Source organism: Amblyomma americanum, chromosome 11 (genome assembly GCF_052857255.1).
Source record: "Amblyomma americanum isolate KBUSLIRL-KWMA chromosome 11, ASM5285725v1, whole genome shotgun sequence".
Taxonomy (NCBI): Eukaryota; Metazoa; Arthropoda; class Arachnida; order Ixodida; family Ixodidae; genus Amblyomma; species Amblyomma americanum.
This window is the reverse complement of record NC_135507.1, coordinates 47,669,484-47,685,619: the sequence shown is the minus strand read 5'-3', so window position 1 is coordinate 47,685,619 and position 16,136 is coordinate 47,669,484. Positions and strand designations below refer to the sequence as shown.

The following is a 16,136-nucleotide window of genomic DNA, read 5'->3' as shown; positions in this document are numbered from 1 at the left end:
CAAGTCGACGTGTTATCGCGTACCACAAGTCCCAGGCGACGTCTCTGGCTATGCACTTGGACGGGCCCACCGCTCAGAGTATGTAACGTGCTCGCTTCCTGCCAAGTAGCAGGAATGAACGTTCCTTCGATGGTCAGACCACACCTCCCAGTTCTTGGAAGCCAGACATGTAAGCCACATTGTAATTACTTTGCTAACGCTGCTCAGAACTTTCCAACCTTGGCGCCTCCACATTGTTATCTGTACTGCAGTGCAAACCCGGAGTTGCCCACCGCGGTCTTGTCCTCGATGGGCTGCTACATTGGAAGCACTAGCGTCAGTTCCTCGCGGCAGGCCAGCGAGAAATATCCAAGCGGTCAGGCCTGTTGTTGTTGGCCTAACAGCAGATGGCACATGCAGGGTGTTTCGCCGGAGACATTACACAGTTTCTAAAAAGAGGTTTTGGAGTTCGAAGACCGCTTTTCTCGGCACAGCATTTTCCGCGTTGTACGTGGTTCATCTGATTGCAGCTAAGTCGTCCTAACTGGCAGGCTGGTTAACTGATATTGAATAGCAAAGTTTTTAACTATTGCTGCTAAGCTTTTTAATTATTGAGAGGCGTGTAGCCCAGCCGTATATTTCAGGTTTTAGAATATCGAAAACACGGTTACCCTCGGCGCTGTAGCCAAATTCTGGCTATTTCAGTGAGTTACGGGTACTGGAGAGGTTGCTTTGCCTGCAAGCTTCTCAAAAGCGCATTTATTTTAGCGTGATCTAACCAAAATTTGTTGGGCCACAGAGCCGATTGTAACCGCATTTTCGAAATTCTAAGGACTAACAATGATAGTTAAAAAACTCACTATTCAATATTAGTTAACCCTCCTGCTAGTTAAGAAAACTTAGCTGTATTCTGATGCGCTGCACCACTGATAAACTTTTGCCAAAAAAAAAGCACTCTTACACACAAAAAATAGCTAATTTTACGGTTTACGGTTTATGGCGGTTTCACGTTCCAGAGCAACTTAGGCTATGAGGGACGCCGTATAAAAATTAATAATAATAATTGGTTTTTGTGGAAAGAAATGTCGCAGTATCTGTCTCATATATCGTTGGACACCTGAACCGCGCAGTGAGGGAAAGGATAAAGAAGGGCGTGAAAGAAGAAAGAAAGAAAGAGGTGCCGTAGTGGAGGGCTCCGGAATAATTTCCATCATCGGGGGATCGTTAACGTGCACTAACATCGCACAGCACAAGGGCGCCTTGCGTTTCGCCTCCATCGAAACGCAGCCACCGCGGTCGGGTTCGAACCCGGGAACTACGGATCTGTAGAAAAATTGAAAAATTAAACATTGGTTTTTGGGGAAAGGAAATGGCGCGGTACCTATCTCATATCTCGGCGGGCACCTGCACCGCGTTTAAGGGAAGGGATAAAGGAGGAAGAGATAGAAGAAACGAAGAAAGAGGTGCCGTAGTGGAGGGCTCCGGATCAATTTCGACCACCAGGGTATCTTTAACGTGCACTGACATCGCACTGCACATGGGCGCCCTCGCGTTTCGCTTCAATCGAAACGCGGCCACCGCGGTTGGGTCCGAACCCAGGTACTCCGGATCAGTAGGCGAACGCTCTAACCACTGAGCCACTGCTACAAGTAAGACGCCGTAGGGAAGGGCTCCGGTAATTTTGACCACGTGAGGTTCCTTAAATGTGTGTAAAGTGTTGGGTGAAACACACTGTATACCCACTGAGGTATCGGCCAAGAATCTAGAGGTTATAGATTTGCGTGGCCCAAGAATAAGAAACATACAAAGGCACATGGAACGGTTCACTTACGGAGAATTCGTTGTTCACGGCAGCGTTGCCGCTGGCGTTCTTGTAGGGGTAAACAAGGTTAATAGTGAAGACCATATAGTCGTCTTTCTTGCCGTGATATTCGTCTGGAAGCTCGGAGTCTGTAGGCAAGGTCCAATTATGGCCCTCGTTTTTGCACATGTATGGTTTCGACGTTTTCCAGCGCGATCCTGCCTCAATGCAGTGGTCTTGAGGGTGGTTGGCCAGCACAGTAGTGACCCTGCGTTGTAAAGATGTCTCTCTTTACGTTCGGTTGTGTTTTGTCTTGGCGTACGGTGCTGTACACTGATGTGTGGTGTTGGGCTGTGCTGTGCTGTGCTAATAATAATAATAATAATTGGTTCTTGGGGGAAAGGAAATGGCGCAGTATCTGTCTCATATCGTTGGACACCTGAACCGCACCGTAAGGGAAGGGATAAAGGAGGGAGTGAAAGAAGAAAGGAAGAATAGAGAGGTGCCGTAGTGGAGAACTCCGGAATAATGTCGACCACCTGGGGATCTTAAACGTGCACTGACATCGCACAGCACACGGGCACCTTAGCGTTTTTCCTCCATAAAAACGCAGCCGCCGCGGTCGGGTTCGAACCCGGGAACTCCGGATCAGTAGTCGAGCGCCCTATCCACTGAGCCACCGGGCGGGGCAATGTGCTGTGCTGGGAAGGCAAGATACCCGGTCGTCGTTAAGGGCAACGGACTGGATATTAACCGAAGGCAAGCGTAATAGTGAGGAGGAGGGGGAGAGAAGTTAGGTGGGCGCAGATGCGATCAAGCAGTTTGCAGGGTTAGCGTCTCCGAATCTGGCGCAGAACCGGGTTGAGTGGAGAGATATGGGAGAGGCCTTTGTCCTGCAGTGGGCGTGGTCAAGATGATGACGATGTGTTGTGTTGGAGTTTAAGCCCATAAGCTAATGAGGCTATATTGCGCCAAACACCAGTACAATTTTTTGTTTGCTTCGCGCTAACAAAACACAGGCGTTCAAGAGCTAAGCAAAGAGCGGAAGGAAATCTAAGAATTGCGTGTACGCCTACAATAAAAAGCTGCGTTGAAAAGGAATCTATTCAACGTAAAACCGTGAAATTTTTTTTCTTGGTTCCTCATTGTTTATCCAAGAAAACATTAAACGTTTTACTGCGATTTCGCACTTAGTTCTCCACATAGAGGCTTCTTTTATTTAGCGAGTTCAAAGGTGATGGTGGGGTGTATGTGTCTAATGGTGAGAGGTTATAGGGACCAGGCCACAAGGAACCAATGTCAAGCAACCATCAAGTATGTTTCGGAATTCAGCGCTAGCAGGTCCCATGAGCCAACCTGGCAATAACTTACCGGTTAATGAAGCTTTAAGCGTATTATTAGTGGTGTTATCCACTTGACGCCAAGAGTGTAAACAGTGCAGCGATCTTTATGAAACATTTCAGTTGCGATAAATTTGGTGCAGAAGCATTTTTGAATAAATGCGAGTTTCAGCGCTCACTTTCAAAGGCTTTCCAAAAATAGGGAGTTCGCAATGGAAAAGAAATGTTTCCCAGAAACCATCAGTAAGCAGCGGCGACCTTTACCTACCATAAATATTATACCGTGTATCTTGTTAATAATGAAGATTTGGTTACTAACGTTATCAAATTAAAAACGTATAGCGGTCAGTGTAAATCGTCATATCAGTTTCTCGAAACAAGAAAAAGCCGTTCCCTAAAGCCCTGCGGCGCGCGGACCGCACAAAAACAAAGCAGGGCGCATGAGGCCCGCATGAAGTCTTGCGAGAACGCAACGTCCACTGGGGACGCGTTGCAGCGACCACGGCGCCGAATTTAAATTGCCTGCTCTTATACCATTGCATGCATTTTGCTTTGCTTCGTCACTCTCTGCTTCAATTAAACACGGAAGTCTTGGAACAGGTCGAACACCCCAGTAACGACATGGCGGTCCTCGCCTTGCACCTCATGGGGGCGTTTGACAGCGTGACCCACGACATCATCCTCACACATTTGTCAGAGACGAATTGTGGCCGCAAGGCGTATAGGTACATCCGACAATTTCTCACTGATCGGCAAACCTATATACGTACCCAAGACCACGAGCATGGCCCGTACCCCCTGCGTACCAGAGGAACTCCACAGGGAGCAGTCCTCTCTCCCCTCCTCTTTATTCCCGCTATGGCTCACCTTTCCCCACTGTTTAATGATGTACCAGGCATGCCCTGTATGCCGACGAGATCACGCTCTGGTCTACGCATGGGTCGTTGGGACAGATCGAGGCCAACCTGCAACAAGCGGTGACTATAGTGGACGAATACGCTCGCCGCTGTGGCCTGGAACGCACCCCGACCAAGTCAGAACCAAAATTGACCTCTCCTTTGTTAGCGGCCCTATCTTTGAACACGATGAGGTAAGTGTGTTGGGACTCTTTATTCACCGCAACCGCAAGATCGCTACAACCCTGCACGAGATCCGCCAGATTGGAGACCAGGCGGGCCGCATGGTCCGCCGGGTGTCTAACAAACGGGTAGGGAGGGGGGGGGGGGGATTACGATGCAAACACACCCTGAGGCTGGCCAATGCATTTGTAACCAGCCGGATACCCCACTTGCGGAAATGCGACAAGAACGCCCTAGACGTGATCCTTCGCAATCTATAAGCGCGCCCTCGACCTCCCTGCAACGACGTCCAATCAGCGGCTCATCGATCTCAGGATGACCAACACCTTTGCGGAGCTACGCGAGGCACAGCCAATCCTTGCGGTTGAACAAATACTCAGGCGGCAAAAGCCTTCTACACCCCCTGCCTACAAAGCACATGTAGAGGAAAGGACCAAGGTTCCAGAAGACTGGCGCCACACGCTACAGGTCCAACCTCTGCCACAGAACATGACAAAGGAGACACAAGAGGGCCGTCAAACCGCGCCCGCGACGGCCCTTAACGATCACTATGGCTCTCACCACGAAGTCTTCTACATGGATGCTGCTGGCCCACACCACGGGGCATGAGTAATCCATCAAAACACGTACGTTCAGGGACTCACTTTCCGTGTCCCAAACATTGCACACGCGGTGGAGGTCGCCATAGCACTCAGAGCTGCAAAACCAGACTCCCTATTTATCAATACCGATTCCCGTGAAGCCTGTCGAAGTATACAACATGGACGCATATCTCGACGCGCCGCAAAAATTTTACATAGATGCGAGCACCGGGATCGCCCGGACACACGTGTCGTCATCTGGACCCCAGCACATGCCGGACTAGAGGGAAACGAGGCTGCAGACGCCTCAGCCCGCGCGCTCAACCACCGGGCATCGCTTCGACACTCGCCGCCTGAGGTGTGAGAACATAATCCGGCTATCACTTACAAAGAAATTATTCAATTATATCAAACACAGCGTAGCCGCTTTCATCCCCCTGCGAAAGGGCTAACCAAAGGCGAGGAGCGTTGGCTCCTTGTCTTATACACCAACACGGTACTGTGCCCGGCAGTGCTGCAATATTTTATTCCGGCTTTTAGCGGGGAGTGCCCGCATTGTGCGTGCGCGTTTTCGGGCGTGTACCACATGGTGTTGGCATTGCCCTCTAACCCTGCTTACCCCCCTTTCCCCTCACCTACCCGGGAGAGCTGGGAGGCTGCCCTGCTCGGCTGCTCTGCGTTAGAGAACCAAAGAGCCCTCGTCGCTAGGGCCCGAGCTTCCGCGGAAGCCACAGGGGTCCCGGACTAGGGACCTCTTTTATAGAATTTGTAAGGGGCTGGTCCTTAAGGCCAGTAACCACTCTTTCCTGTAAATTGCCTTTGTTTAATAAATGCTTTCCGCCACCTTGCACAATTAAAGACGACGGCGCTCGATCATCTCACAACTATCGAATCACGTGACTCGCTGCGCCTCGCTACAGCTGCATATGTGCGTAGCCCACGGTACTCTCGCAACTGCCGGAAATGGCGTGACGCGCCATTCGCTATGTGAAAGCGTGTGGCGTGTACTGCGCGGAATTACCATCGTGTGCTTACCTTAACAAAGGTTTCGCTCGCCTTACTACGTTCAGCAGGGTTGAACTACAGCTAATTTTTTACCCCCAAAAAGCCTGTCTTGAAAATTAGTCAGCCTTCCCTGAAACACCTGGTATCCAGTAAACTTTGTACATGAGCCCGAATAACAGATACACGGCGCATGCCCACTGGTGCCTACCATGGTTCGTCTGCCGTGGCACGGGAAACAGTGGTCCAGTTGAGATGATGTGTCTTTGTAGCATCAAGGTCATCAATGGGTGTCTTCAGAACGAGGTCGATCTGGTTGAGAGGTTCCTGTGAGAAGAGAGAAACAGTCTAAGTTTCCACATAAAAATGCAATTTCACACCCTGGCAGCAAAACGACTTTCATTACAAAGAAGGCTTAACACATTGAGCAGAAAGGAACAAAAACATGAGGGCCGTCTTAAGCACATTCCTAAAGAAGCAAGTCCGATATCATTTTTTTTGAAGCGATGTTTATTGTCTCAAGGCATAAAAACTACGAAGTGAGAGATGAGTAAGATGCTTAAATAAAAGAAAAAAATGTGGGCTGATTTGATAAAATAAACAAGTGAACGATGATATGGACCCTGTGTCCAGGCAATACAGGAATCCGGATTGTCCGGTGAGAGTCCCACTGCCGTCAGGTGCCAAATTCTCGTCGGCTTCAGCGCCGGGCAGTCCCACAACAGGTGGTGGATATCCGCCTCACAGTCTCTGTTCTTGCAGACTGAAGTCCATATAGCATTTAGTGTGCCTGCTATTGTGTCTACAGCGCGTGTCTAATGCTCTTAGTGCAATTTTCCCGGCAGAGCTTCAATTGGAACCGGTTCCACTGTGTGTGCGGTATGCATAAATGGACACCTTCAACAATATTCGAGTGTCTTCCTTTGGATTATCATATGGCATTTACTAATGCGACTTACTAATCCATCTTAATCCTTCCACTAATCCACATTAATTCATTTTATGGTATGGTCCTACTTCCTTTGTTTTCGGGGTTCTATAAAATTTTTGGGCATGCGCCAACTTCCAAATTTTAGGTGTTTTCAGATTTTAAAATTTGGCGATGTGGTTGGTCCACTAGTGGTCACTTGATGTGGACGTCATCCCTGCTCAATCACACTCATACATCAACGGGTAGTCCTCATACCATTCCACTCATACCATCCTGGCACATCCAAACCACCCCGAACAACGTCAAGCGACAAAAGGAAACCTGCCCCCAGTATATTATGCCCAGGCACTTCGCTATCCAACTCAAAGAAAAAAGTCGCGATTGACCGCCTCCCCACAGTGCCACAACGTGACTCACAGCCTTAACCCCCCCTTCCTCCCTCTCCCCCACGCCTTAAGCATCACAGCTTTCGTCATCAGTCACCCCTGCCTCCCCTGAGTCACCTCTGCCCCCAGTCACCCCTGATGAAGGAGCCGAGCCGGCTTCGAAACGTCGGGTTTGAAATTAAAGTTTTTTGGTTGGAGATGTGCAGTTTATTATAAGTCTTCAAACCGATCCCGGCAGGCAAATCTGTCGAAATGTTTAGTTTTCAAGAGCGATTAAGCAATGAGCCACTCCCTGGCATGGATGTTTCAAACACAGCCACCGGTGTGACTGGTGACACACAGGTTGTTTTTCCCGAGCAACCTGTCGCCACCAATTAATTTAACAGCCACCTGCCACGGTGGGCAAGTTGTGATGGCGTCACAATGTCACGTGACGTATTTCAGCCAATCGGGTAATTTTGTGACAGAGAAGCCGGAATTTCTTGTTAGACAGCACAAATGCTACCACACAAATAAAACGAACTATACACCTTTCTGGCCCTACAAATCAATTTGAGGAGATAACATTAATGCCGGCCCTTGCTTTTACCGCTCTCGTTTACGCCATTCGAAACGATTCACATTGTTCCGTAAGTCTACTATTGCGTCATCTTGGAATGAATTTTTTTTCTTTTTTATGCGAAGCACGTAAAAGATCGTGCCAGTTTTATGGCTGCGGATTGGAAGGCAGTTACCGTGGAAAAACGTCTGTACAGCGATAGAGAAGGAATGTGCACGAGGACAGCTGAAGCACTGCGCGATTATCGTCGCGGCCACCCATCGATAACACTGGTAACTACCCTCCCGGTGCACTCTAAACAGAAAGGAGTAAGAAGGAGGTTGAGGTTGAGGTGTTGAATGTTACAGGTGGGGTTAGCCTTGCTTTCTCTGCCGGCAATTCGTAGCGTCCCTTCTATATTAACGATGTCCTAAAGTCTGTCGCATCTATCCCGCTATGCGCACAGTCTTATAATAGCACACATTCTCTACCGCAGTCACCATATATGCACACAATCACTCCACACAGTCCACTACAGAAGTCACCATCTATGCACATATTCAGTCACAGTAGAACATAGGCCATTGTAGAACCACACTCCATACACACAATCACTCACTGTATAACATAGTCCACTCCGGAAGACACCATTACGCACACATTCAATCACAGTAGGCCATAGTCCGTTCCTGCTGTCACCTTTTAAAAACAAGATCCGTGTTCTCCAGAAATGTTAAAAGAAGGCGTGCAGCCTCCCTTCTGCATGTCTGGTTTCCACTCGGGTCCAGAACTGTGCTGTGACGGGTTCCTGTCTTCTTGAAGGAAGCGAACATCACATGCCTTTCCGCGTTGTACTCTGGGCAGTACATAATATAATGTTCGATATCCCCGCACACACCACATAAAGAGCAGAGCGGAGACGATGCTATGCCCATCTTATGCATCCATGCAGGAGTGCGCGCAGAGGCCGTGCGAATTCGATGTAGAAGGGTCGTCTGAGATCTTCTCAGTCCCTTGGTCACACATGGCTTGTGGGAAGCACTCCACAGGGTACTGAGGTGATCAAAGTAAGCTGTACTCTAGCGAACTCCCCTTTTTTGTAAAAGGAAGTGAGCTAGAGGACAGCTTACTCCCCTTTTTGACTCCATCATAGACGTATTTGTGTTCAGAGTGTGGAACTATACCGAGCTCTTCCGATTTCTCGTTTCTCTGCACTCGCCGTACTCTCATTCCACGGTAACCTTCCTCCGGGTGGTGGTTGCCGTAGAAGGAGAAGGGTACGGAGCGAGTTGAGGAATGAGCGGCTGGTGGGTGGTTGTCACGGGAACCGCTCGGAGGATGTCACAGTGGAAGATCAATAATCATGCCCAACATCCTTGGACAAAATTTCTGTATATTGAAAAATCTTAAGGTCATGTTATGGGAATATTGGAGGTAATGGCCCATTACCAATGGGACAGAAACGGGGAGCCTTACGAAAAGGGTTCAGCTTAAGTTCAGGACAGCGCAGCGAGACTTGGAAAGGAAAATTACAGGTGCGACATTAAGAGACCGGAAGCGGGCAGAGTGGGGGAGGGAACAAACGCGGGTCAATGGCATCCTAGTCGAAATCAAGAGGAAGGAATGGGCTTGGGCAGGGCATGTAATGCGAAGGCAACAAAACCGATGCTCCTTGACGGTAGCGGAGAGGATTCCGAGAGAAGGCAAGCGTAGCAGGGGGCGGCAGATAGGTTAGGTGGGCGGATGAGATTGCGGGGTGGGCGCAGCTGTCGAAGGACAGGGTTAATTGAAGAGACATGAGAGAGGCCTTAGCTCTGCAGTGTGCGTAGTCAGGCTGATAACGATGATGATGGGGATGATCCATTCTTCCGATGTGTGGGAAAATCTTTATAAAGTGTTTCCATCACTCGCATCGGGTGTTAACAAAGCCACTGAAAGTTAACAGCGAACGCTTTTGACTATTGCTAAAACGTTAAGAGCAAAAAAAAAACCCAGGATCTGCTGTCATGCGCAATACTCAAGTATAATACTTGGGTGTGACATTCACTGAGAAATTGAGCTGGGAATCACAAACAGACATCTGTACAAAAGCACCCCGACAATTTGGATTCCTCCCACGAAAATTGTCAGCTGCGCCCTCGCATGTAAAACTTAGCGCCTATAAGACCCTAGTAAGACCCATTCTTGAGTACAGCGCCATAGTTTGGTACCCCCATCAGTCTTATCTCGAAAAGAAATAAGAAAGAATTCAAAACCTTGCTGTCCGTTTTGTTTATTCATGTTACTCACGTTACGATAGCGTGGCACTTCTGCGCGAAAGGGCGATTCTCTCGAGCGATATGTAAGACTGCTGGCTGGAAGGTGCGACGCATTTAAGCTTTCATTTTTTCCCGGTGATATAAAATTATGGAATACCCCGGCCCACAAGTTTATGAATGACCTGTCAGTTGATGCTCGTGTTAAAAATCTTGAGTCTTTATTTGAAGAAAACTCAGTTTTGTTAAAATATTATTGTTAGCCAATGCTTTCTTTGTATTTCTTGTTCATGAGTGTCATTGACTGAGTCTACAGCTGTGCACTCTACTGATGCGACGATTCACGAGGGCTTTGTTTCCTTGATTAATGTGTCGGGACACCTTGGCTTTTATTTTGTATAAATTTTTACATCGTTCCACTCCTGTAAGAGCCTGGGAAAGGCTCACAGTAGTGTGAATTAAATAAATAACTAAATAAATAAATAAATAAATAAATAAAAACAAGACTGCGGGCGGAACATCTGAGCATATATTGATTGTTATGAAATCTTACAATATATCTTACAATATATGAAAAAATGCTTTTATATGCTTTTTCGTGTTCAAAAATGCTTTCGTACAGAACTGCTTTGTTTTGTCTGCATTCTCCATCTGCCGCGGCTGCTACGGAACGCACCGCCCGAAAACAGGCTCAGCGGCGGACTGCAGAGACGTGCTAGGCGAAGAACGAGTATGGGTGCAAAACTTAAAAAGAGTGATCTATAACTTGTACAATCCTTTCTCGAAATAAAAATGCCTCAACAGCTGCCGCTGAATATCGCATTACGCTGCGGTAACCGTCCGCCGACTTCTTTACTATCGCGTAGCCCAGTCTGTGGCACACTTGTCGTCTTGGGGAACGTTCTCCACACAGCTCCTTTCTCGTAAATCCACATTTAATGATTTAACTCATTTTTCCTCCGAGGAACAAAAGCAGTGCAATGACAACCCATCAAAGCTTATTAGAGTGCCCAGGAACCCGGCGAAAACTTTTGCGCCTTTTTGTTGGCGTACTAATAACAAGACAGCCAAATGCAACAATCAGAAGCTTCGTCTCTATGCAGAATGCCTCAAAGTGCAGATATCAATCCGCAATAGTTTAAAAATTCAACGCATGAGTGCAGTGACACTAGAATGAACATACATAGAAACGTGCGTTGTTGCGAAACGTACACAAAATGAATAAGTATACCAATAATAAATTATTATCGGGGCCACACAGCAGAAATGTCAGTCTCACTCAAGGCATGGACACACGACACATACTATGCGGAAAGAAATGAAGGCGGGAGAGAGAGCAGAGTCAGGGCATTGAACGCCACTGCAGACTTTTTTTTCGGAAACCTTCGATTCTTTTACGCGCATTCACACAGCGCAGCATGTGGGTGCCTTTTGTATTTCGTAATAATGATGATGATAATCATCATCAAACGTAAAGGCCTCTCCCATGTCTCTCCAATTAACCCTGCCGGCCCTTGCTACGCCTGTATTCTCTTGGAATCCACTCCGTTACCCTTAAGGAGGTTATCTGCCTTCGCATTACATGCCCTGCTCAAGTCCACTTCTTCCTCTTGATTTCGACTAGGATGTCATTAACCCGCGTTTGTTCTCTCACCCACTCTACCCGCATCCTGTTCCTTAACGTTACACCTATCATTCTGATGTCCATAGCTCGCTGCGTTGTCTTTACTTAAGCTGAACCCTTTTCGTTAGCCTCCATGTTTCTGCCCCATAGGTGAGCGTCGATGAGATAGTTATATACCTTTCTCTTGAGGGATACTAGTAAACTGCCATTTGCATTTTTTCCTGCATCAGATGCATCCTCCGTGGCTGGAATCGACGAGAACACTTCGTAATCATCATCAGTAGCCTAACCTTTACTTAACCCTGTCATGTGTCCACTGCGGCGACCTTATCCCAGCAAACTTTCAATTCTCATCCGCGCAGCTACCAACATTTGCCATTCCTTGCTATGCTGACCAACGGTTGTTTCACCATCGCATTACATGCATCTCGCTTCCCTGTGCATGTCTTGCCCATGTCTTACCCATGTCTTGCCCATGCCTTTCCCATGTCTTGTCCATGTCTTGCCCATGCCTTGCCCATGCCTTGCCCATGCCTTGCCCATGCCTTGCCCATGCCTTGCCCATGCCTTGCCCATGCCTTGCCCAATACCTTGCCCATGCCTTTCCTATGCTTTGCCCATGCCTTGCCCATGCCTTTCCCATGCCTTGCCCATGCCTTTCCCATGCCTTGTACATGTCTTGCCAATGCCTTGCCCAATGCCTTGCCCATGCCTTGCCCTTTATTCTTTTTTATTTAAGCTAGGATATAGTCCCTTCCATTTCGTTGCCTGGCCAACTATGCTCTTCGCCCCAACGCTTAGATAAGCCCCGATACTTACGTCGAAGTAGATGTGCACCCCATTTGTCGATCTCGCATTTGATATCTGCGCCATGACATCCGCGTTCTTCACAAGGGGCTTAGCGTACGACGACTTCGACATGCTTCTGTGCAATTCTGCCGGCAGAGATAGCTCTCCTCGGGGGTGAGGTCGCGAAAAGCCCGCTTGACCTGAGCCTCTATCAAATAATCGGTTTCAGCGGTACTATTAACTCGGGTTTAGTCCTCAACGGCGGCTAGTGCGAGCTGCAATCTCGTAGAGACTGTTGCGGGGACTGAGAATAAGTGGGCAGGCCGAAGCTTCCAGAATCGGATCTTGCGGAGGCCACCCTGGAGTTCGTCAGTTGAGCAGCTACATAACTTCCATTCTTTGTCCGAGTTCCTCATTATGCCGCTAACGGACGAATGAGCTACCTATGAGCCCCGGCATGGGCTAGTGGCGTTGCCTGCATTCAAACCTTTGGGCGGTGTTCAACAGTTCATATCGCCACCGCAGGACGCCGCGATAATCGGCGTGCATCCATAGTTCTTGTGGAACATTGTTCCACAGAAGGTTCGTAAAGAGTTCCGCAGCTGGCGTGATCAAAGACTTTGTGCGATGCGCATTGAGCGATGTCACTTCCGACCATTCTTTCCAGAAAAGAGAAACTAACACGGCTCTGTGAAAGCATGAGTTGTTCGCTTTCTCAGCTCGATAAGACTCGGTACTGTAAATGGGAGGCCCAGCGTTAGACGCGAGGAGGCACAGTCAAGAATAAACCTTCGATAGGGGGCTTGAGTTGGCAGCGCTTTTTCACATGAAATATTTGCAGTCGTCCAACGTAGTGACGCCACAAAGCTGGCTTGGGCAGTATTATGTGCCGTAGCGCGATTTCAATCAAAGCTAAATGCAGACGAGAGCGCGTATAACGTTATCGAAGATTTTCGCTTTTTCGCATTTCTGAATTTTGCGAGCGTTCCTTTTAGATTGCAACATAAGACACAACTTACTCTATACTACAGTACACTAAACCTCATGTTTTCTTTTCGTTTGTTGATTAATGTGATGGCATTAAAAGCTTCATGAGAAAAAAAAAAGACGTGTCGTAAGTAATAAAATGCGCCCATTGGGTGGGCGGAAGTAACGTCACAAGAGCGGATATTTCCCATTGCTTGGAGGGAATCGACCTCAGCAGGCCTACCGCCGCTTTCAGTAAATGCATCAACATCTTGATGCGAAAATGAACACCAAGCGTATTTTCATCGCCAAATGCAAGATTTGAAACAAGAAAGCTCGAGTGATAAGGAGGCCCACCCTCCATCTGCAACTATATGCACGGTGTGGTCCCACGCCACTGAACCATAAAATATATGTTCACGAGTGCCTTGTAGGCGCATCGTGAAATGGCAGCAGGGATATCGGAACGTACCGCGCGCTGTGGAAAGCAGTTACCCTAGCAGCACAGGGCATCGGCCCTAGGTTGGAAATGTATCGGCCAAGGGTAGTCCTTTGTAGCACCGGACTTTGCCAACACATTCCCAACATTGCTCCCATGCTCTGTGCGGCTTGGGTACTGGGGACTCGGGACAAGCGCTTAGAGTTTCCTATAGCTGCCAACGCGATTCGTTTGATATTCAGCATTATAAAATAGCGTGCTGACACCATCCGTGACGTAATACAGGAGAAGAATGGCCTAGTGGCCGCCGAACCAAACACGAAGACCGCTAGGCATAGCGGCACTGGCTGGGCACTCTCCTGGATTTCTGGTTATTAATCTGTACCCTTTCTTGAAAATAATACTCAATTACTATACGAGTAACTCACCTGAAACCCCAATTTATTGTTAACTCACCACTCCGTTTTGATGTTCCTTTCGGATATACAACATTGAGAGCTTCTGAAGGGAGCAGACATGAGAATCTGTACGTGTTAAAATTTGGTTAGTAATGTGCCCGTTTGTCCGGTTGTAGGCACATGCGCGGAGAGTCCCAGCTCGAGGAGACCTATAGAAGCAGCCTTAGTTTTGAAAGCTCACAGGACACGTCTGACGTCGCAATTTCACAGGACCAAATTTGGTGAACCCGAAGCACTTCACGTGACACATATATAGCTGAGGCACACCACAGCATATGGGTCTTTCTCCGCGCCGTGCTTGCAATGTCCTTTAGATTCCGTATATGCGCTTTGTATTCTGGCGCACCTCCGTGAGGATGTCGTCGACGGAGACGTTTCTCAGCGCTGCCAGCTGAGTCGCTACGTAGATGACCATCCCTGGGTGAGCGGCCGACAGCCTCCCCTTCTCTTCCTGGGGCAAGAAGAAAGGGGCGTCCGTCTCTAAGAGGATGCGATCCAGCGGAACCTTCTGGGCGGCCTCTGCGAGCGGACCATTGAGGTTGTCCCCTAATTTGGGAGTCAGTCCAAGGCACAGGTGCGGGAACGCGTCCAGCCACTGCACAGCCTCAGACCAGCCGCCTTTGAAGCAGTGCAGGTGGATCAGGTAGTTGTGCGGAACCATCTCTTTGAGTATGCGCATGGTGTCCTCAGTGGCCTTGCGCGTGTGTATCACCAGGGGCATCCCGCGGCTGGTGGCGATCTGCAGCTGCGTCCGGAAGACCAGCTGCTGCTGGTCCCGGTTCTTGTTGGTGTAGTCGAGCCCGATTTCGCCCAGCGCGACGACGCTAGGGTGGTTGAGAGCGTGCACCATCTGCTGTTCGATCTGCTCGTCGTACTCGGCGGCCATCTTCGGATGGCATCCGAACGCGCCCCACACCTTGTCCTCGGAAAGCAGCGCGTCCCACATGTACTCCAGCTTGAAGGTGACCGGGTTGCAGAAGTCAGCCACGCAGCCCTCGTAGCAGTCGGGGAAGGTGTCCCGGTGGTCGCGCTGGTACTCTGCGTAGCTTCCCAAGTGGTTCACCTTGCTGAAGAGGTAGTCCAGATGGCAGTGGGTGTCTATCAGGCCCACGCTAGAGGACACACTGTAGGGCCACTTCTTGTTTTGCTGGGGTGTAAATCCCAACGTTGCCAGTGGTTGCGACATAGCGCTGGGTCCGCAGATACTGCTAGGCTGCGGCAATTGAGTCGGCGCCGGGTCTTTGATGAGGCTTAGATCGGCCGTGGTCACGAGAGGCCACTTCTTTCTCTTCGTATCATTGAGCGAAACGTTGCATGACGGCGCCACCAAGTAGCGTATCGGTGAACATTGCACAACATGATCAATGAATGAATGAATAAATTATATATTTGAATAACTCTCAAGGTTAAATCAGCAACAAAGGAGAGAGGACGCAAGGCAAAAAGCTGCGTTGTTGCAGCTTGAGAGCCACCCTGCGCCCTCTGCCGGGGTGTATAGCCCAGCAGCCGATCACGAACACAGTGGAAGAGCGCACTCACAAACAAAAAAGAAATACAGTCACAAAGTATCTACATCTGACTTTTGCATGAAGTTACGCCTCTAATATCACTGGACGTTATTTCACAAAAACTACTCATTTTTATGTACAGGAAACATTTAGAATCACCCGAGATTCAATGAAAGTAAAATGAAGGGACACGAAGTTATATATATATACAAATATTTACAAATATTATTTACAAGGCAGGTCGAGAGGAGCCTGGTGCGCCGGCGGCAGGATCCTTGACTTCCTCTTCTACTTCCAGCCGCCGCACGTCTTCTTTATTCCTCAGAGCCCATGCGCAGCACGTGACATTTCCCCGTTCGCAGACGAAGCCCTCTGGGCCAGTCAATCAATCGGGGTCCCGAGAGTGGAATGGCTTCAGCCGTGCGACATGCACGACCTGGGTTGTCCTTGAGCGGCGTCC

The 16,136-nt window shown here is 48.8% G+C and overlaps 1 protein-coding gene and 2 pseudogenes across 1 annotated transcript in view; 1 reads left to right on the top strand and 2 right to left on the bottom strand.

Moving 5' to 3' along the window:
• The window catches only part of LOC144110336 (uncharacterized), a 33,101-nt gene extending 20,308 nt beyond the window's left edge, over window positions 1–12,793 (bottom strand). The window contains exons 1-3 of the mRNA XM_077643189.1: window positions 12,336–12,793; window positions 5,994–6,109; window positions 1,811–2,048 (exon numbers count right to left, since the gene is read on the bottom strand). Coding sequence (XP_077499315.1) covers window positions 1,811–2,048; window positions 5,994–6,109; window positions 12,336–12,437 — 456 coding nt within the window. The 5' untranslated portion in view covers window positions 12,438–12,793. The remainder of the gene's footprint in view (window positions 1–1,810; window positions 2,049–5,993; window positions 6,110–12,335) is intronic.
• LOC144110299 (uncharacterized) lies at window positions 3,979–5,528 on the top strand (annotated as a pseudogene).
• Window positions 12,794–14,167: 1,374 nt separating the features above from the next.
• Window positions 14,168–15,780, bottom strand: LOC144110226 (3'-5' RNA nuclease TATDN2 pseudogene; annotated as a pseudogene).
• Between the last annotated feature and the right edge of the window lie 356 nt (window positions 15,781–16,136).